The 22,534-nt window shown below is 37.8% G+C and overlaps 1 protein-coding gene across 4 annotated transcripts in view; it reads left to right on the forward strand.

The window, feature by feature from the left end:
* UNC13C (unc-13 homolog C) overlaps positions 1 to 22,534 on the forward strand; it is a 149,393-nt gene that overhangs the window by 52,287 nt on the left and 74,572 nt on the right. For all 4 annotated transcript variants that reach the window (XR_003399095.1, XM_026855668.1, XM_026855670.1 and 1 more), the window contains 4 exons: positions 2,597 to 2,816; positions 9,533 to 9,760; positions 12,909 to 13,050; positions 20,647 to 20,816. Coding sequence is in view for 3 of the 4 variants with exons in the window: in XM_026855668.1 (XP_026711469.1) it covers positions 2,597 to 2,816; positions 9,533 to 9,760; positions 12,909 to 13,050; positions 20,647 to 20,816 (760 nt within the window). In the remaining variant the exon portion in view is untranslated. The remainder of the gene's footprint in view (positions 1 to 2,596; positions 2,817 to 9,532; positions 9,761 to 12,908; positions 13,051 to 20,646; positions 20,817 to 22,534) is intronic.

Genomic DNA, 22,534 nt, shown 5'->3' on the forward strand with positions numbered 1-22,534 from the left:
GCACTTATAGATTCTGACTTAAGTAATACTGTTGAGGAGGAAAAAAGAAGGCGACAAATCCCAGAGAACAGATCAATGCAAACATGTCCCCAGTGCTTGCTGTCAATCAGGAGAAACGACTGAGCTGTGATTCAGGAGAAATGGAAAGGGAAAAACAAGTTGAAAGTATTTTTATGCCATTATACTCTTTGGCCTATGTTTGAACCAGGTCACATGAAAAATTGTGTTCCAGAAATATATATTTCTCTTACAATCTTTAAATAAAAATGTAAGTCCAAAGGGAGACAACAAATATAATTTAGAAACTGTAAAAAAAATAATTCAGAGAAGAGGTCAGTAAGAGAATTTTGTTTAATGCCAGCCCTCACTAAACGTTCTAAAAGGTAGTGGGTACTCTTTCAAGGATAAATGTAGTGGCCCAGCCAGTAAAACCACTTACAAGATGTTTACAACAAATGAAAGGGAATGCTTTTCTACTTGGTCTGTAAGTAGCCAGCAGAACTTAATGCCTTAAGGCATCATTAACACTGAGTAGAGCAAGATTTGAAAACAAAAAGAACAGACATTGTCAGGCATAAAAGAACTCTTGGATACTCTCCACAAAACCGGATGAGTGCAGTCACCAATGAGAGTTAAGGAAGAAGAGTCCCTTTGGGCAAGTTATTCCTCTGATTAAGGCTTTTCTGGTTTTTACTCTCCCTCAACATTTTCTGGAGGGAATACTAATGACTCTGATGGGGAGCAGGTTATTTGGCTGATTAGATTCAGTATGGAGATTCTTTGAACTACAGCCTCGTATTAAAAATCAAACACCACTTATTCCAAAAATTGAAGCCTGAGGTTAAATGCTGTGAGCTTTGCCACCCACCATTGCTGTCCTCCTGGTGTTCCACGTTGACCACACAGGGAGTTTGTGTGTTCTCCTGCACTGTTCCAAAGGTATTTGAAGCAGTGTCAAAGGATTAACTTCAGTGACACTTAAACGTGTGCTTTCAGTTGAGGATTCATATAATTGCTTTGCTGAACAAAGAGACAGAGCTGCAAGTATGTGAAAATAATATCTCAATGACATTGCCAAAGTTATCTCAAGCAGTACATAACAGAAGTGAACTCCACTTCAGAGGATGAGCAGATAACTAAGTAATCCTCCTGTAGATTAACAGTGCTAGATGTTGCCGTGCCCAGAGCTCAGTGAATCTATAGAATAGATACATTTAAACAGAGAAGAGTAGTAGGAATGAAAGCCTCTTGATAGTACGATAAATAAAATTCTCCTTTATAATTGTAGTTGCTTTATTAACAGCAAGGGAAAGATTGTAAGCAGCAAAACCAATCTGCAAGTTGTGTCTTTTCAGCTGAAAACTTCATTTACCCTCAAATGTTTATTTCAAGGCCTGTTGAGCTGTGACGTTTCGTTACTTACTGCCATTTCAGAAATAGGTAAAGGTTACTGGCAAAATTCTAAAATTATTTATACTGTGGAAAAACAATGAAGCTGAACAGAGTGAACGGGCAGGGTTTGTACCGATACTGCTACAGTGCAGGAGGGCGAGAGTGTAAGCTGCAAAGAAATCTTCAGAGATCTGCTGGTTCCTGGGAAACATGATACCTCCACAAGCTACATAAATTCACTTTAGCTTGGTTTTGAAAGTTCTGCCTGATCGCTGTAGCTGGTAAGCGGTGACATAGGAGGCAGAGGGTGGAGAAATATCCAAATATGAAGTTTGCTGAGTTACGTGGCCATGCCTAGCCCCGTCCATCAACCCAGACCTCTGCTTCCAGGGGAGCTACTAGGTGGCTGATTGCCTAGGATAGACTACGAAAGCACCCTGGACATCAATTCGGTATTTGCTTTAGTCTCTCCTGCTGGATCAGCTGCTTTTCTTAGTTCAGTTCCAGCGTTCTCAGAGGTGCCAGGATCCAGTGCCCATGAAATGTCTGACTGCATTTGGTCATGGGTCCTAAGGCAAAACAGTCCAAGAAATGGGTGTGGATTTTTGAGAGTATGGATCATTCTTGTTCATAGGCAAAAAGCATCTTGGTGCTTAAAAAGGAGGCAGTAAATCTGCTATTACAGGAATACAGATGAGATGGAACTATAAAATTGACCCACTTCTGTTTGATGCAGAGATTATATGAACAGTAAGTACTGAAGGATAACATTGTGTATAGTCCAAGTCCATTTGTGCAGTGTGTCTCAGTTCCAGTAGGAAGTCTTTAAATATTCAGAAGTAATATTAGGTAGACTTAAAATGCATCAATGAATGTAAAGTTAATGATTTTTTTTTATATATTTCTGTCTCAAATTATAAAAAATATACACGACTCTGTGTTAATTGATTGACCTGACTCCAAATTAACTCTCCTGTTTTTCTAATCAGTCAAAATGGTCATCCAGGATTCTTTTGTCTTCAAAGTTGAAGGCAAAATTAATAAATCGGTGTAATCAGTATTTTGCAAATTAGTTCATACTTCTATGTATATTCTGATATTTTGTGACACTATAAGTATAATGACATGTAGTTTAGCTCCAGTTCACTTGTATTAAAAAATACTTGAAGTCTTGATATTTTATTTTTTTTTTCTTACCCAACAGAAAATACATGTCTTCAAGAAGACATTGCAGGCTTTGATCTATCCAATATCATCAACTACACCTCATAACTTTGAAGTTTGGACAGCTACAACTCCCACATACTGCTATGAATGTGAAGGTCTACTTTGGGGCATAGCCAGGCAAGGCATGCGATGCACCGAGTGTGGTGTCAAATGCCATGAGAAGTGCCAAGACCTCCTAAATGCTGACTGCTTGCAGAGTGAGTATCTCCTGACAGCTAAAGCTTTGCAATACTTCACACCTTTCGATTTTGTGTGTACACTCAGATATTTCCTGAAATGAAGGGCCAGAGCATCAGAAATCAGTGAAGGCATGTTGATGGTCATTGGCTGAGGAGCTAGCCAGAAACTTTATGAAATACCTGTTGTGAATTTGCTGTTGTCCTTGGAACTTGCTGAATGTTGCTGGTCAGTTACAAAATAATGTTTGGTACCATGAGTATATCATTTACTTTCCACTGCTGGTGGCATCACCCAGATCAATTTGTTACGTGATGTAAATCCACTTTGTGTTATTTAGCTCAGAACACCAGAAATGTCAAAGCAAAGCTAAAAAAAAATATTCCTAATACTTATTGTAGTCATATTAGTATGCCATAGGATAGACAAAAACATGGAACAGTAAATAGGGTCCTGCCCCTTCAAAATACCGAACCATGTATGAGTGAAGGGAAAAAAATATTAGTCAGAAAGTCCTTTGGGACTAGAATTAAGGTGAAACAAGCATTCTTCGCTTTTTCATTGGCCAAATTGATTCCAGCCACCACACGTTTTCCTCCAAAAATAATCTAAGGTCCATTTAAACCATACTTAAATTATGACACAATTACTGCACAAGATTCTAAACAATAGAAAATCAAGACCTGCAGACTTTTTGATATTCTGATTTTGGAATGGAAGGGGCTTTTAGATCTCTGGAGTTATTTCATGGCTTTCACTGTTGATACGTTCCCAAGGTTTTACCTAGTTTCTACATGTAGGAAAAGTACATAGATATTGGAGTCAGGTCTTCTTTCTTCCCCCTGTGTTCTCTATGTGAGGAGCTGTCATGAGGGATGGATTCACAAGATTCATATTGTTCAGCAACTAATCACAACTGCCCAGAGCAACAGACCCCATGGAACATAAAACAACGACAAATTTCTAAATCAAACTGCTTAACTGTGCTTAATTGTGATTCTGCACTATGGTTGAAACTGGGCTGTGTTTGACAGCTAAGCTTTTGACATTATTTCACAAGCGAGAAAAGAAAGTTTGTTTTCAAAATCAAATATTATAAAAGTATATTGTGCAGCATTAATACAATAGTTGGTGAGTTTTCAAAACTGTATAAAGTAAAGAAGTCACTAGTGAGTAGCTTCTTCAATAACTGCAAATAACTTCTGCTACCTGGACAGTAACAAAAGAACTTACACTTTTATAATGTCAGTTCCTGTTCATTCTTACTGACTACTTGTGTCATTTCATTCCAGGTACATTTTAAGACTAGTAAAAAATAATTAATGGCACATAGGCCCATTGATGTCTCTGGTTTAGCTAGTCATTTGACACCCTAGTTCTGCTGGGAATCACTTGGCTTGTATTACCTGGACTCAGAAGCATGAAAATGAGTTGAAAGAATGATGAGCTTGTACTTCTGCTGGCGACAGGATATGTGCAAGTCACTTGCCAACTACCTGCTCGTTAAGTTGATGGAGGAAGTGGGTAGTAGAAATAGGTTTCCTAAATTTAGTCATTCCCCTTATGCACATCTTGTTTAGCACTATTTCTGTACAGGGATGAGAACATGGAGGAAGGGCACTGAATTGATTCTGATATTCTCAAACTGGAATGTGGGATTCATCTTATGGGGGGCCTCAAAGCATGCCTGTCTGGATGGCAGTGGGTGTAATTGAAGCTTACTAGATGGATGTTGCTGGATCTGGAGAGACTGCCAGGACTCTCACTTGTGGCTCCCTGCAAATGCTTGACATCTTGATTTAACAGTGCTGTAATGAAGTATTGTAAAGATCAAATAGTTACAAACATCGTAACCATGCCTTTCTGTTTGGAGAAACCCTTCTCTTGCTGTTAGTTGGGTTCTTCTCGTCTCACCAAATAGATGTGAAAACCCTCCTCTGTTCCACCAGGTTTCCCAGCGTAGTCACTGCTTGCCATTCTGCCCTTTCGGAATTACATTACAGGGAGTTGGGAGTTTTTCACACTTTGAGTTTGATTCTGTCTCATGGATCGTCTGTCCTGTAGTGCACTCTACTAAATACAGCACAACACAGAGCAGGGACACATTCTGAAGAGGTACCTCACATCCAGTCACCCCTGGTTTTAAAATCTTTAGATCTGATCTTTAAGATTTGGATTCATTTTTATCAGAGAAAACAGCAGTTCTTTGTATTCTCATTCCTGCAGAAGTTTGCAGAGTGAAAAATGAACACTTCCCGAGATGCCTGTGGAAGCTGGCATATATCAAGTCTAGCATTTTAATCTATTTTTGCTGTTTGAGAGAATCACAGTTTAAACAGGAATTGTTACTAAAGCTATTTCTGCACATTTATAAAAGCATTGTGAGAAAAGCAAGATCCAAGACCATGTCCCTGACAGCGTCAGTGTTAGGAGTTTCTTGGAATCCTCATCTAGTCTGTGGTTTCTCTAACAGAGAATGGTTAGAGAGGTTCTAACTTCTGGGGCTTCTTACAAGTGAGGAAATTCCCTGTCACTGTACACACTGGAAAACAACATTCAAGCCAGCTAAGCCCGAATGTAATGCCTTTGTATTTCTGTTGGCATCTGGTCACGGTTCGCTCCCTTCTGAGCAAGGGTGTATGCTGCCACGGAGGAGCTCAGCTGCCATTGCCTTTCCCTGGCGGGGGATATTTACCTGCTGACCACACTTCTTCCTGTTCCACCTTTTCCACTGCCAAGGAAGTAAGCTGCTGGTAACTTTCTAAGAGGTCTTAGAATATTTTTAGCATATTTTTTACAAATACAGAAATGCTAAGGTTGAGAGAGCACTTTCAAAGAATAAATAGGATTGGCAGCTGTCTGTGGTGTCAGCAGTTTGGTAACGTTGAACAACTGAGTGTTGAAAGACTAAACCTGTCATATTTTTTGCAACAGATTAATTGTTCAGTGAGTTTGAATATTATACTGCTACTTTAAAATGGGATTCATGTACTATATGTTTAAAATATTTAACATTCCATTGGAAAAATGAATTGAACGGTGCAGTTGGTTAAATCTCTATTTCTAAGAAATCTGACTGAATCTAACAGTATCATAAAGTGAAATGAATGTGGTTCGCTCTGATTATTTTTATCACAGTCGTCCTTTTGGCCATCTCATAATCACTAGGATATATTGGCCTCCAAGCTTCTGTGATTTTTTTTTTTTTTTTTAAATATGTAATGATTTCTAATGTAAACTGTAGAAATGAATTAACATCTCAACCTCTTTAAGGTCAATATCTAAGCTTGTTCCAAATTAGGTTTAAAAAAAAAAATCAGTAGTACTTTCATTAGACCTCTCATCTTCTACAAGATATCCCTCCTTAGTAGTAGGTGCAATATTAAATCAGAATTGATTTCAGTCGTGTTGAGTTTGTATCACTCCCTGGGGTAAAAGGGGCTCGTTAACTTACTGTGCGATGGAAGTTACGATATTGTCTTAATTAGCCTGATCAATACTGCATGAAAATAGCTGTTGATAGATTGTCAGCAACAGAGGATGTCAAAATAGCTACAGTAAATAATTTAGTATAAATAGGAGGCTATGTTGATTTTCCATTAAAATTTAAAGTTGCATTTTAACCCATATTCCAATTTTATTTGTACTGTCTCGACAATCAGCAAGGTTTTCAGCAGGAATACGTTATTGCCATTCAGACTGGGTCCATCCTTTATCATTTGGCTACGATGTTGTATCTGTACTTTTTGAGGAAGGGCAGAAAATAAGAGAAAATGAAAAATGTTGCTTTCCTGCATCTTACAAGAACCACCTGTCACACTTTCCAGGCAGCTCAGCAATCACCTCTCTTGTTATAAAATCACTAGAGAATTCAACTGGTGTTTGGTTTCACGGTAGCATATGCTTCATTTTCTACTAATCCCTAATTTTTTTCAGTGTGGAAAATCCTTAATCACTAGAACTTTTAGTTTTCCGCATTCAAAAAAAAAAAAAAAAAAGGTACTCAGACCAAGGTTTTCAGGATTTTTCATTATTTAGCTATGGAAAACACCCTGAAGAAGCCACATAAATCGGCTTTTTTGACAATCTGGTATCTCATCCCAGACTTTTCCAATCTTATACTAGGCCCTCCTACTTTACTATATTTCTCTCTTTTTCATCCTCCAATGTGCTAAGAAACATTCAGATACCATGAAAACAGTGAAGAAACCAAAGCATAAATTGTTTTGTAGGACTTCACTGAGATCTTATGCTGAAAGATCCAGTTCTCTAGATGTGTTGATAATCTCTTCTTTAGACATTTTAGGCTGAGAGTGACTCAAAAAAAAATGCCATCAAAAGAACATAATAGTGCTTGATGGTATCGTAGAGAAAGAACTATGTTCCTCTTCAGGATTGAAATATCTGAATTTTGAAATCTGTGTCAGAATCTGAATTCTGATTGCGTAGCGAGTTATTCAGCATAAATTTGTATTAATTTGACTATCCATTTAAAGGGAACAATAATACTTAGATCCTCCCAGGAGCTGCGTATGGCTAGCTGGATGATGTTTTCACAACCTTTTGGAAGGGTAAATTACTTACTGCTGCTAGTGATGATGATGATGATTGTCACGCTCACTGCCATGAACCCTCCAGTACTGTTTAGCAACATCAGTTAAAATTCAGCAATACGTACAGCGAGTGGTGATACGTCATTGATTATAAAATTTGTAGTATTCTGGCATCTTGCTTTATAGATCAGTCTCATCGAGAGCTGAAATAACCTGTTTAGCACTGCAGGTGTTTAAATATTTGCTTCCAACATTTGTAATACCATTCTGACCACGTGAGTCTGATGCTTCTTTCTTCACACCCAACTGCAAGATGGACGTTTTGTTTTTTTCAAGAGGACGCTTAGGTTATTCCAATACAATATGTGTTGTACAGACATTGATCAGAAACACTTTTTTCTGGCAGAAAAAGTACATTTTATAAGGAGAACTTCACTTCTGGCTTTGAAAGGGCCTCTGAAATCAGCTAGGATTTTGAGAGAGAGAAATCTCTCCAGAGCTGTCCTGGGAAGAGCTGTGAATAAAACCTGTAAGAGCGTGGCCTCCTTCTGCTCTTCTTGTTTGGTTGGTTGGTTTGGGTGGGTTTTTTAACCAGTAAAAGCTGTAGTGGTTTTGATGTTCTAGACAAATCAACAGATCACCTGAATATTTCCTTTGTTTTCCATACTCATTTTGTGGGATAGACCTGACATACCACCACAGGTTAATACAGTCTAGAAGTCATCCTTTGATCTCTTCTACTATCATCATATACTCACTGAAACTATCAATAATGACAATTTTACTGGAGAGAGGAACATGTCTGTTCCATACCTGTGATTATTATTTTCTTGTGTCCCTTGAATCCTGTCCATGACCTGCAGCTCTTAAGAGCAGGATGATGCAGGTTCACATCACTCTTAGTATGATGAATTTGAAAAATTGGATTTCATAAGATTTTCTGTCCCCATCTCACTCTTTCCAGAACCTTCTTTGTGTCTCCTAGACATAGTATTCCTTGCAGAAATTCCCCAGGTGCTTCCAGTGTTAGAATTCATGGAAAAGCATTCCCTTAAATCTGCTCAGCTGCAACCTGAGTATAATGTCATGCCTACACTTTGGGAGACAGAGCATGAAACAGTGGCTTATAATAAATACCCATCAGAAGGTTCCCCTGTTAACACCGAGCTTTGTGAAGTAGGCCGTGATGTTTGAAGAAGGGGCAGAGTGCACTACTGATCCGGGGTGAGGATGTCCCTTCAGCGTCACAGGAAAGTTTGACAGTTAGGGTAGTCCCAAACTAATCCAAAAGCTTAAATCCAGTGAATGTTTGCATTCAGTAGATTCTGATTGCTTCGTTGAATGGATTTATGTGATAATCAACTCTTTTTTTTAATGAACACTGTTCCAGGCAGGAATGAAAAGCTTAGTGCAGGCAGCATCAACAAATACTGAGCTGTATCTGGAAGCAGTCAAGAATGTGTCTGAAGCTGCTATGCCTGTTTGTTTCTACTGTTCTTTAGATTTACGTTGTGGGAGGGCATAGCAGGTGTCTAGATTAATGTCTTTCCTGTCAAACTGAAAATTCTCTGAAAAATGAGGTGGAAACTTGACCTGATTTAAATACTGTTTGTATTCAAAGTTTTTGTCCTAATGAACCAAGTGTGGTTTCTTGTACCATCCTACTCCAAAAGGAGAGAGACAAAAGAATGAAAATATTGTAATGTCATGCTGACTTAGAAAAAAAAAAAATTATTTGAAAAAAAAAAAATAAGAAATTATTTGAAGAATTATTGAAGTTTAGCTAGTAACAGGCAAAGTACAGAGCAGACAGACCCAGATACTGCACACTTGTACACACCTTTCTGGAAGAATCAGTTTGTCTGATTATGTAAGAGAAGTTACTCACGTGTTCAGATGTTTTCACAGTAGTGATCAGTAGTGACTAGTACTGATTTGATAAATGTTTCTAGCTATAACACATACCTGACTGAAATTGAGTCTTAACCTGTCGTGTTATACTAAATCAATTGATAATTTTAGGTATCACAAAGAATAAATATAAGAGGTTTGATATTATCCAGATGAAACACACATCTCCTTTGAATACTGCAATACCAAGAGTGGGCTGGAGACTCTAGAGGAGAAAAAGAACCAAGAAAAAACTTTTTAATTTAAAGTATTGACTTTTTGTCTTATTTCAGGAGCTGCTGAGAAAAGTTCCAAACATGGTGCAGAAGATAAAACACAGAATATTATTAGTGCTATGAAGGAAAGAATGAAGATTAGAGAGAAAAATAGACCAGAGGTGTTTGAAGTGATCCAGCAAATGTTTAATATTTCCAAAGAAGATTTTGTACAATATACAAAAGCAGCAAAACAATGTGTTTTGGATGGAACATCCAAATGGTCGGCAAAAATAACCATCACAGGTAAGTTTTCTTCTGAACTGTTTAAGAGCTTTTTCTTGCCTAGTCTCGTGTTGGGAATAAGATTTATTATAATTAGAGCTGGAACAGTGTGTTCAGTGGCATACTTGGTGCATCTACAAACAGATGACTTTATAGCATGTTAACTGGAAGAGTTTTAAATTACAACTGTTGGCAAAGCTACTTGATAATTCCACTCTCTAGGAAGGAAGGTAAGTAAATGGTCATGTTGTTTCTCCTCTGTTTTATCAATATCTCCTGTGCTAGTGCTGAACTTTTTGCCACCAGTTGCAAGAGTTAAAGTTCACAATTGTGCTTATGGGTTTTTGATGACTGTAATGCTGGGAACACTGCAGCTTGCAATGCCAGACCCCATTAGTCTGAAACTCATCATCTCTTCTTGTGGCTTGACTAACGGTGTGTTCCGGTCTGGTGGCGATGCGTCGGGGAAACCTCTGCGCCCAGAACACGCTCAGGATCGTTTCCAACTGCATTAGCCTGGTTGCTCGTAAAGATTTCCAGATCCTCTGATTTTGACATTTCAGATTTTGAAAACCTCAGCACAGAAAAATCTTTATAAAAGTTCAGATGACTACACAGGTCAACTTAACTTTGTGGGATATGGATTAGAGATTAAACTAAAAGACCTGAAGAACTGCAAGGCAGCAATATGAACCATTAAAGGGCTCTGCTTAGATTTCACATCTAAATTAACCTTGATTTCATTTTAATGTCATGAGAAACAATAAGCCCTCTTCTGATATTTAAAGTAAATTAAATAATATGTCATTCTCCAGGATTTGCATTATTCCTGTTATGGGAGACAAAGAGATAAACTTTAGGAATTTATTTTTAGCTTTTACTAGTCAGTTTTGCTAAAAATGAATGAAGCAAAAGCTATATTTTAAAAAATAAACAATAGCGTATACTTGAGTGACACATTTCTCTCACTACTTAACAGTAACGTGCACGGAAGGCATGGTTAAGTCAGTTCTGGGTGCCTGGTGTTTCACACCTGTACATTAATTTTCCTCATGTCTTTTACTAGATATTTTCTATATATCCTCTGTAAGATCAAACACATACACACTGTTCAAAGATAATAAAGTGTCCTTTACTCCTCTTTTCTTTATGAAACAAGTGAACGGGGTACCCTGAGCAGATAGATGGCATTATTTTATCAAGTTACCCAGTAAATGTGGAAATGTTTTCAGACTTTCTGCTGGGTGAACGTCATTTCATTAGTGTTGATATAAAACTGATACTGCTGAATGGCTTGGTTCTTCTCTTTTAGAAATAAAACTCATACTGACTTGAGTTCTGCAGAATCATGACCTACTAAATGAATCATAAAATGATTTCGGAAGTGATGTTGGAAGGGATTTCTGAAGTATATTCTAAATTAGATTATCTTGCTCGGAGCTTTGTCCAGAGTAGATTTGAAACTCTTCAGGATGGAGATTCCTTATTGTCTCTGGAAAACCTGTCCTGCTTACTGGATAATCTGTTTCAGTTATTAACCACTCACATGTTTTCCTTATACCCAGCTGGGATTTCTCTTGCTGCGGGTTGCAGCGCTACAGGTTGTTATTTCACTGAGCGCCTTTGAGAGGAGTCCGGCCTCATGGAATCATAGAACTGGGGCAGTACTTGAACTGTACATGGAGCTGAACAACAGCAGATTTGTGCCAGAAGAAATCTAAGGAAAATCTGAGATAGTCAGTCAGATGGATTAGGAAAAAGAGAGGCCAGTCTGAAGGTTGTGGGATAGTGCACGAAACTCAAAAGAATAGGTGTTGAATTTTGGGACTGTCACCAAGCACTGGGGACATGGAGAGCTATGTCAGGGAAAATATTTAATTCATATTCTTACTTTTAGTTCCACGTCCAAAGGATACTCAAGTCTGCCTTGTATTCAGGCCAGCGTAACAGTTAACAATTCCAGAAGATGTTTCTAAACTGGCACTTAATTCCCCTGTATAAATAGGAGAGGGATACTTGCTTGCCTTCAAAAAATTTCCCTTTCGATTTACAGTGAATGGGGAAGATAAAATTTTAGTTTTATTTTGTTCCTAAGAGTCTTTTCAGGAATGAGATCTGTAGAAGAAGAAAAAAACAGGAACTTACTTTTTTTCACTGAAGTCAGCAGATATGACTGAACTCACACCGGGAGCTGATCTGCTGAGTCAGAAGGTGACATTTTTTATGTAATCATTTTTTGTGAGCGCACTGAGGGAGCTTCATTATCCAAAATGATTGACATTAGACAATGTTAACTAAATATTACCACTGAGATGGTTTAAATAATATGTACAAAATAATAAAACCAAGCCTCTGCTGATGCTCAGAGTCATGGCAAGTGTTTTAGCTGGAGCTCTCTGGGTTTGCTAGGCTGCTCTTTGACAGCTCTGCTTTCTCCTGAGGTTTCCAGTTTTATGAATTATGATGGAAAATCAAATCGTGTGTATTTATATATGCAACAAAATGCATATACATTAGCTGTACACCCACATTAACTGTCAGAAAGGCTGACAAATACATTAACAGTTAATGATAATTGATCTGAACTGTCACTCTGTGATAGAATAGGAAGTATTAGGAAAATCCTCATGGCTCATCTCTCGTGAGGAAAACAAATGATAAAACCATAACCATACCCCTCATGTTTAATTTCATAATGCACAGTGCAGATTTTTGAAAACTGGAGGTTTTATTTTGGAAATTTTAGTCTGGATCTTTGGGGAAATTTTGGAATTGTTTGTTTATTTACTGGGGTGAAAATGGAAATCTTAGGGAATTATTAAACTCAAGCCAAGTTATATAATATTATACAACTTGCCATGCTGATTAAGCTGAAGTTTGAGAAGAGTATCTGAATTATGCATGGCAAGCAAAGTATTTGCTTTGTGCTCTGTAGTGAATCTTTACCTTTATTTCTCTATTAAATCATATTTGTAACCTTTATACAGTCCCTAAGGGTAGTTAGACAAGCCTTGTCTGTCTCCAGAGTAACAGATGCTGGGAAAATCCATCCAGAAAGCTATCAGGATCCCTCGGGTTGAGGGCCTTGTTTCCTGGTGTCACTGTCTCTTTTATTTCTTGGCGGTGAAGGCTACGAGGGCTGAAGCACATTTCTCTCCTTTTGTTGCAGTTCTTTGTGCTCAGGGCTTACAGGCTAAGGACAAAACTGGCTCAAGTGACCCGTATGTTACTGTGCAAGTTGGCAAAACCAAGCGGAGAACAAAGACTATTTTTGGAAACTTGAATCCAGTATGGGATGAAAAATTCTATTTGTAAGTAGAGGAGATACTGTTGTTTATTGCTTTTTTAAATTTATGTTTAGGTAATACAATGCTACCAAGTGGAATAATTCCTTGAATGTATTTGTTGTCTATACTATGAATATTCATAATGTTAATAAGTTAGCAAGTTCTGAATGGAGAGCGCATTGATTTTTTTGTGACTTTATCATACAGTAGTCACACAGCTCATAATTACGTCTTTTGGGGGATCTATTGGTGGTCTCTGTTTATTCTAATTTTTTAAGGAACTTAATGTTGGCATTATGAATGCCTTCCGATGACTCAGATAATGACCGTGCAAGTTAAATGCATTTTTATTCAGTTATGGTTCTCCAAGGTGAAACTGTGGAATTTGATAACACCTGAAATGCTTCAGGCTCTGGGCGGGGCTGTTTGTAATGTCTGTCCTTTCCCAGACTGAGTGCTGTCCAGAGGTCTGATGTGGAGAGTCTGGTTCAATACTCGGGTCTCCTTCCTGTGGCCGCAGCCTCTGAACTGACTGTGGTGCAGTTTGGTGTCAGCATGTCACACCAAGTTCAGCCCTGACTGCAGGGCAGAGGTTTCGCTCTGTGATACGTTCACTAAGGCTTGAATGTGATTTCATGTCAGTTCTAGTTCTGGCAACGTTCCTAGGACTTCTTCCAGAAAGACACTTTTTGGTACAGAAAATTCCAGTTCACACGTACTATACTGTTCCTTTCCAGAAATATTGCCTTAGTGTATGACACATTCCTGACTGAGAATGTGACCAACCTGGTAACAATATCAGTTTGTTCAGTATTATTCCTCTACACGTAGCAAAAGCATTTCAGTATCGATTCTTTTCTCAGCTTGATTATCATGTGCTGCAGTATGTGCAGCGCATTTAACCACTATTGTTAAAGTCAATTAAGGATTCCGAAAGGCTAATATAAACCCTAGATGTTTTTTGGAAAATTTTAAGTGCAAGGGAACTGTTTATTTAGGCAGATATTTTAAACTCTTCCAGTCTACCCTGAAAGCACCTACCACAGTATTATCATATGAAATTAGTAGGTATTCTGTGGAAGCTGTGTAAAAACACTAGTATAATAAATTATGAAAAGAATAAATTAATAATTATAATATAATGTAATATAATAATAATTTCAGTGTTTGTTAAATAAAACTCTTGTTTGCATTTTTAATGAGAATATATGCAAACTGTTGATGCATAATAGTCTCAACTTTTGGTACCACATTATACAAGTCTAGTATGTTTGTGCCTGATAGTGCTACTGAAAACTGGATGGTGGTTTGACACAACTTGGTGAAATCCTGTATCAGTGAGTGGTGATAAAAACAATGTGTCATTTTTTTAAAGCAACTCTGAATTTATTAAGGAAGGGCAGAACTGTTCAGGATCCTTCAGGCTGCCTGGTCAAGTTTCAGATCTCTAGTTAGTCGCAGTGTGCAACAGACCATTTCAAAATAACCGCTCACCGCCGTGGGAAAGAGTTGTCTGCAGCTGTAGCCCTGTTGAGTGTCTTCTTACATTCCTTTCCTCCTCTAATGAAGACAACCAGGTATCGTTAGTCCTATCTTAATAAACCATGGTAAGAATTTCTGTTAGGGCTCAGAAATTTAAAATAGAGCTGTTTTCTTCAAGAAGATGCAGTGTCACAACACGAGAAGTTCCATTCTTATGTAACACAACAGCTATCTTCTCTTCCCTGCATTTTGACTATGATCTGCTGCCTTCCTGTTGGGAAGGTTCCGTTTCCCTGGGGAGTTTGAAAGAGGGGTGACCCAAGATGCTGCTTCTCTGTGTCTGGAAAAGGCGCTAGGTAACCCAGATGTAGTAAACGGCGTATGCCCGTCCCTGTCACAGATTCATAGACCAGTGCTAGAAATGAATAGTTGATTCAGAGAAAACACACACAAACTTTTTGCAGGCTTCCCCTGTGCAGGTCATGTTTTCTTTTCAAGTTCTTTGTGCTACTCCAGTAACACTTGAGGTGAGTGGCTGTAAGTAACCAAAGGTAGGAGATTTAATTGCTTTCCTGCATTTAATTGTGTGAGTTGGATAGTGTCAAAAGTTGGATGAGCAATTTGGCAGATTTGATACAAATTTTTAAATGTGTTTCTCAGTGATATGAGGGCTACTGTTAAATCCTTGGAAAGTTGAAAATATTATATATTTTTTCACCTAGCACTAAGTATTACTATCATCTGCTACTCTAGCAATACCTTTAATTAAAAAAAACCCAAAGCTTACTATAGCATAAATCTCCTGAGTAACTGCTTTAAACTGAATACGTTTTCAGACATTTTTATAGCACTTGTACTTTCAATCTTTTTGTACACCGCTTGTACTTTCTAAAATCAAGTTATCTCCCTGACTTATTTAATGTATTGGATTTCAACTGAAAGTCCATGAACATTTCTAAAGTGCATTAAACAAACTATAAATGTTTAACCACAAGATTAAATCTAAAGTAGATCAATATATTCCATCGACAAGGAAGTTTCATTTAAATGAGGCTCCACTAGTGATATTTCATAGTTCTATTTAAAATCAAATACTAATCATCATTATTACTCCTAAATGATAAATTGCAGAAATAAAATAGTATTTACTCATAATGCCAAAATACTCATTTAAGTATCTTCCTCTGTTCCAAAACAAGGACTTGGAAAACTCATTGGCTCTCCACGGTGCATGGGCTCTGTCGTAGCAGATAGCGAGGGCAGTGCTCCGGCTCGCGGAGGCACACATAACCCTGATGTAGTTGTATGGTGAGCAGAGACCGAATGTTTCTAACAGAACATAGTGTAACCCTCTGCTAAACAACCATGGGAAACCGGCACAGAATTTAATATGGGAACCCATAAACCATAACTAAAGCAGAGCTTGCCTGCGGTTGCATCTCAGCAAAACCCAAGACTGTCAGAGGAAGAAGACGTCCCTCCTTGAAAAGTGTGGGGGTTTGTATGCGAGAGAGGAGTATGTAGGCCAGCAGATGCTCCTGTCATGACTGTAACAGAGGTCGTAAGGGCGTTGATCCTTTTTGTTGGCGTTATTAAAAAGGAGACAACAGATCATTTTTTATTTTTTCAATAAAACATCAGTGATAGGAGAGTTTTTTCAATGCCGGGAAGAGGCTTGCAGCTGTCACCTTCCCTCTTCTGGTTGAGTGTGGCATCTGACATGGGAACAGGGGCTGCATTTTTATGTCTTAGTTACAAGGACGAGATATTTTGGCTTGTCTAGTTTTCAGCTTTGTACAAACTTTTAGATCTCTATACTATAATAAAACTCTTCACTCCCATTATTTCTTGACTATTTTCAACGGTTGATTGCTGAGATACGGAAATGTGCTGCTTCTGTCAGTGCTGTCCAGCAAGCGTGGGTCTGCAAAGGGCCCTGCAGGCGTCCGGTTTGCTTTGCCTGCTCATTAGCACCTCAGATACAGTTGTGTGATACACAAGTCTTTCATGTAACTGGGTGATTATTTTACATTACTTATTCTTTTTATTTTGGCTGTCACTAGGCCACCGTAAATAGCTCTGCATGACTCTGGATTTGACATTTCTGGAAAGTTATGTAGGTGAATATTATTTACATCTTGGAAATCCTCATTGGAGAGCAGAGTATGTTTATAGAAGAAATTTATATCCCTCTTTGCTTTTTGTTATAACTACTGTTGGGAATACAAATGCATGCTGTTGCTTCAGGAGTAACAAAAGGCTAAATATATTTTGAGAAGGAGGTGAGAGAGGCAGTGTGAGGGAGAAGTAAGGAAGATATTGTAGAGTGATTTAATCCGTCTGTGAATCATTATCCCAGCTGTAAGATTGGAGTAAGAATAATATAATGCTTCCCCTTTTTACATTTCTTTGTTCTGTCATTTTTGCGGAGACTTTTTAAAAAGATCTTGGTCATTTTCTGTGGCATTGAAAAGTTTGCTATTAGCATACAAGTTCTTCAGAGCTGTTCTACCACTACCTGTCTACTCTTGAACGAGTTTGCTGACTGCTCAGGGACTACAGGACCAGTTCTAAACAGATTGTCTATCATATTATGACAGGAAAGATTTTTTTCCATTTCTTTGGAGCTCTGATAAAAAGCGGTGTATGTTTGGGTTTTTAGACTATTTGTTTGTAAAATGATTGATTAAAGTTGATTTAGAAAAAAAAAAAGTCATCTATAAAATGTGTGAAACTGGAAGTAATCAGGCAAAGGCTTGTCAGTCAGGTTCATTTTCTGCATCTCAGACATAGCTGAATTTGCTGATTGCTTACAGAATGTCACTAAAATTGTGTATTTTATTGGAAAAAATATTTTCTTTTAGAACTGACACTTCCTTAGAATAGGGAGGAGAAAAAACCTCTCCACCTAGACTGTCTATTCAGGGTGTACAAATTTGTCAGTGGACGTAAGAGTTTTTGCTGGAGACTACTGAAGGCTACATGGAAAGAATGTTCTTGTGATGGATTTTGACGGAGTGGGGAACTAGTCTCCTACGTTCTTCACCAGCTTCTTCATTCATTTGCATTTATTTCTTTACTGAAAGTAGCACGGATCAATTAGTTATTTTAACACTGGGTGCTGATCTCTTATCTACTACAGTAAAGATAGTTTATTATTGCTTTTTTTTTTATTACTATAGCCACTAGAATAAGCAGGAATGCTATCAGGATTATTTCATGTCTGTGCATCATTCTGTAAATGCAGAAGTAATGTAGCATCACCAGATTGTGGATAAATTATTAAAACTATCCCTTCTATCTAGCATCTCTGAATATCAGAAGCATCAGTATCTTCGTTGTCTGTGTGCTGAAGAACAATTCACATCTCGCCTTCCTGTGTCACACCTTAACGAGTACTTTTGCTGAGTATATAAAGTGGAGTGCCTAGATGGGGAACTCTGGAAATAGCAGATGTTTTCCGTGCCTTGAAGCCCTTGAGCTGACTTTCTGGACAGTGTAAGCAGAAATAGGAATCCCACCCAATGTTTTTTGCAAAACCACAGAGCTGCTGCACAGATGTTACCGGTGACTAAAGCGAAATGAGCATCTCATTTTCTGTCGTGCTGTTTCTGAGAGGCTGGGCACATAAATAGAACCGTGCAGAGACAGCTCAGTAACCTTAATAGTGAATCTTCCTGGAGCCTCACTGCCACAGGGCAGGCCCATACAAACACACGTTCACCCACCCTTCCATTTTTGTATCACAAATCTATGCTAGTCTTGAGGTCTTGCACAGGAACGTTACAAACATGTATCAGAGCTGACTCAGTGCTAAATGTTCAGACACAAAGATGATCATGTGAGTAAACCCGTGGCTTGTGATAGGTCTTGCTGTGGTTTATTAACCCGAGATTAAAGGAGAAGATGTGGGAGAGACAAATGAGGTTTTCAAGGAAAAGTGCAGACGTCCTGACCACCTGATAAATACTCCTTGATCAGCTAAGTGTACATCAGAGGGAAATTGGTGTTGTCTCAGGAGAATAAAAATAGGTTATTTTACTGAAGTACCATTTAATGACTTTTTATATGCAGCACCTCCCCGAGAAGCAAAGCAGGAACAAGATTTCAGGTAATAGCACAGATATGGTGACAAGAGTCACAGAAATACCTCCCCAGTACAGATCTCCCTGTTCCACTGTAGAAATCCCCTGTTGACTGCTTCCATTGGGTCACAGCTAAATGCAGTTCAGGGCTCTAGCAATGTTAAGTGATAATTCAGGGATATATTTTAGGAAAATTAAATGGTTTCTGTGTTTAGCCTAGTTTCTTAAGGCAAAGATGTTTATCTGATCCATCTGTGTCTTTCTATATTTTATATGACCTTGCCAATAGCTTTTGGATTTTGTGATTAGTCAGAGAAATTGCACAGATTGCCTAAAACTGCATCTATCATGTTCTATGAAAATTGGTGGTCAGACGGAGATGAGATCTAACAGCATCCTCAGTATGAACTCACCCCATAGCAGACACCAGGGAGTCCATAGCAAGCAGTAAATTATGAAAATCCCGATTAGGGGCGCAGATTCATTAGGTGACTGCACTTTGTTAGGTGTCAAGGAAGCCAGTCATAAGACACAAGGAAACTGGGCTTCATTAGTTCTGTTAATCATAGAACAATGTGGTTTTTAATTACCAGCGATATCCGCAGTGTGAAAACATCGAACACGGGCGGGCAGGAGGGTTTTCTGTGCTAGTGACTGATTTTGCAGTGAGGCAGAGCACAAGCTGTGCATCCCATTTCTAGTGACTGATTGGCCTTGACAGTAATAATACCATTTAAAGCACTTTATGCTTCCAAAGCCCATTACCATCACTAATTAATTCTTAGAACCCCCCTGAGGGGTGCCAGTTGGGAGATAAGTTATAGTATTACTGTTTTAGTGCTGGAGACAGAGATAGATCACTGAGCAGTGAGAGTGCTTGGGGTAGGATTCAAGTAAGAACTCTTCATCTGGTGTCAGGCAAAGACCTTGCTGAAGATGAAAATTTGCTGCTACACTTTATTTCTAAAGGTAACCAAAGAGTCAAAATATTTAAAATATTTTTGTTGAATTACTGAATAGTTATAAAAAACCCCCTGTTTAGTATGGATACATGAGTATGACATGGCTTGTAACTGATGCCAGTAAATAGCATCCGAAAAGTTTTGATTCCCACAGACTTGTGCAGTCGGCGGTAGGATGTTCCAGTGAAGTCATCAAAGGCCAGCACTGACCGATAATAAACAGTCCTCCCTGTGGCTTGTAGGAAGAAGCAGCACTAGAGTTCCTTTTCCATTTCTGTGCAAATAGATGCAGGATGGAGCTGGGAGTGACAGTTTTTATCCCCTGGGAACTCTGCAGATTGCAAGTGAAGCACCTCCCTCTCTCATACATCCAGCAGTTTCTCAGATCCACTCCACTCATGAGGGGTTAGTAAGCCACTTAAATTTGCAAGGAATTTTTTAGTATATGGCAGTCTAATCCCTTCTCCTTCTCCTTACCAGGCATGGAGGGCTTGAAAAATAATCTGTCTTTTAAAGAAGGAAGCTACTCGGTATTTCTGATTGCCTGTCTTGTCTTGCTGTGGTGTTTGTGCATACTTGTTGGGTTTTTTTCCAAAACTTCCTGTGATGTACTGGAAATATTCTTTAAAGTTTTCTCACTTTTTATGTTAAAACATTCTAGGCTACTACTTTTGTGGTCTACTGTATGTACTACACAGCATTCCTAAGTGAATAAACCTGATCTAACTGTATCTTTCCAAAGATATTTCTTAATAATAGCATCGAGGACACATTGTAAATTACTTAATAATTTTAATGAGGAGTTTATGACATTCCTAAATAAATCCATATATATATATGTATATATATATATATATATAAAAAAATAATTCAGTCAAGTTAATCTCTTTAATTTCTCTCATATAACAGTAACTGTAGTTTTGTCTCCAGCAATGTGGTATGGCCTTTCATTCCACTGAATGTTGCAGGTGGTTTGTATTCTGTCCCTTTATGCAGTTAAGCAAGTGCACAGACATCGAGGACAGTGAATTAGACAGCAGTGCAAACCTTCTGTATCACCCACATTTTGTATTTTATTATTATTTTTGCAGCGAATGCCATAACTCTACAGATAGAATAAAAGTGAGAGTATGGGATGAAGATGATGACATCAAATCTAGAGTAAAACAACATTTCAAAAAGGAGTCAGATGACTTCCTCGGGCAAACAATCATTGAAGTAAGAACACTGAGTGGAGAAATGGATGTATGGTATAATTTAGGTATGATTCTTACTGAATTTTTTATAACAAATGTAGGTAGAATCTCAGCATCTGTAGATTTGGGACTTCAAAGTATATAGCTTTGGTACCAACATACGACTTTTAAAATCTTAAATATTACAGGTTGATTTGAAAATAAAAACCAGTTTCTTGGGTTTGTTCCAGAGTTATGACAGTTACAGAGAGCAGACCAATCTCAACAATATCAAAGAAAAATATTTAATTTCAATGCAAAATTGAAAATATGTAAGTAAAGCCAACATTTCAGACTAGTCCAGTCACAGTAGCATTCTGTTGGAAATACATCTACAAAGAACATAGAAAAATCTGGTAAATTTTTTTTTTGTTGTCCACATTCATTTTGTCACATATTTTTTAAAAAATATTTATGTACCATTCTGGGCCTAAAAATTTTTGGTTTGGATGAAACTTGCTTGCTTGAGTTTTCTGTCCTGTACATGTCAAATGCGTTTCCATACAGAGTTATAAACTGAAGACAGCCTGCTGAAGCCCCAGATGCTCTGTTGTCCTTAATGACTGCACTTTCTTGTCTGGACAGGACTTAAGAAGTATCATTCCTTAAACCAGAAATAAATCAATGAAAGTGTGTCTCAGAATCTATCTCCTTTATCTAAATCTAAGCATACAACTGTTCTGTAATTCTAAAAATCTCTTTGTGTGCACGAAATGTTCTGGAGTAGCCCTTTAAAAGCTGAGCTCCTATATGTGATAATAAAAATGTGATAGTAACATTTTTATGTAGGTTGTTTCCTCTTTGAAAACTTCAAGTGAATTATGTGACATAATTTTCTGAAGTTGTAAAGCGTTTGCTTCCTAATCAACAGGTCTTGGTTCCTTGTCTAGTGTTTCCTTGTCCAGTGACATATATGGATGTGTCAGGGAACTGTTTGATTTCTTATTGACAATGGCAAGAAAACCTTGCCTTATTTCCTATTTATAATGAGGGGGTTTTAAAGGTAAAATAAAAGGGTCATTATGAATTCTGAATTTTATTCCTTCAAAAATTTCAGTGACTTAAACTGATATAAGTACTAATATAAGTTGTTATGAAATGGATTTTTAAAACAAATCTTCCTGAAGTGATTTGATTGGAAGCAGGTTAATAATAACATTGAAAATCTATGTGCTCTGCAAAAAGAACATAGAATTAAAACCTTTCAATCAACATCTAGGAAGAAATATTGGTAAATGGCTCATGATAATTCTCGTATTCCAAAAATAGCTTATTTTATTCTGATACATACACACGCTGACACAACTGCAGTATGTCACATGTACAAAGAGGAGTGAAATACCAGTTCTTATTAACTGTGCTGTTCATCCTCACTCTCAGCACAGCACTTTGTGAAAGAATCATTAGAATTGTAATACCTATTGATTCAGTTATACTGTTAGATAGGAGTGGAAAAGTGAAAATTTGAGTCAAAGATGATCAGTTAACCTTCACCATGAGTGACAGCAACTAAACGGACTAGTACAGCTGGAGTAAACAAATTTCTTCATTTCTTTTGTAAGACTCAGCTTATCTCTGTGATTGAGGTCGGCTAAGAATATTGTGAGTTTCTCTTGGACACGGTCATTTGTGTTGGTACTAAAGTCCTCATAATCAAAGGAAAATACCAATACTTAAAATAATAATAATTAGTACCAGATAGAAAATGAAAATAATTTCTCTTGAAAAGGGAAAATTGCTAAAT

The sequence above is a fragment of the Athene cunicularia genome, assembly GCF_003259725.1.
Source record: "Athene cunicularia isolate RWA chromosome 10 unlocalized genomic scaffold, athCun1 chr10_part1, whole genome shotgun sequence".
Taxonomy (NCBI): Eukaryota; Metazoa; Chordata; class Aves; order Strigiformes; family Strigidae; genus Athene; species Athene cunicularia.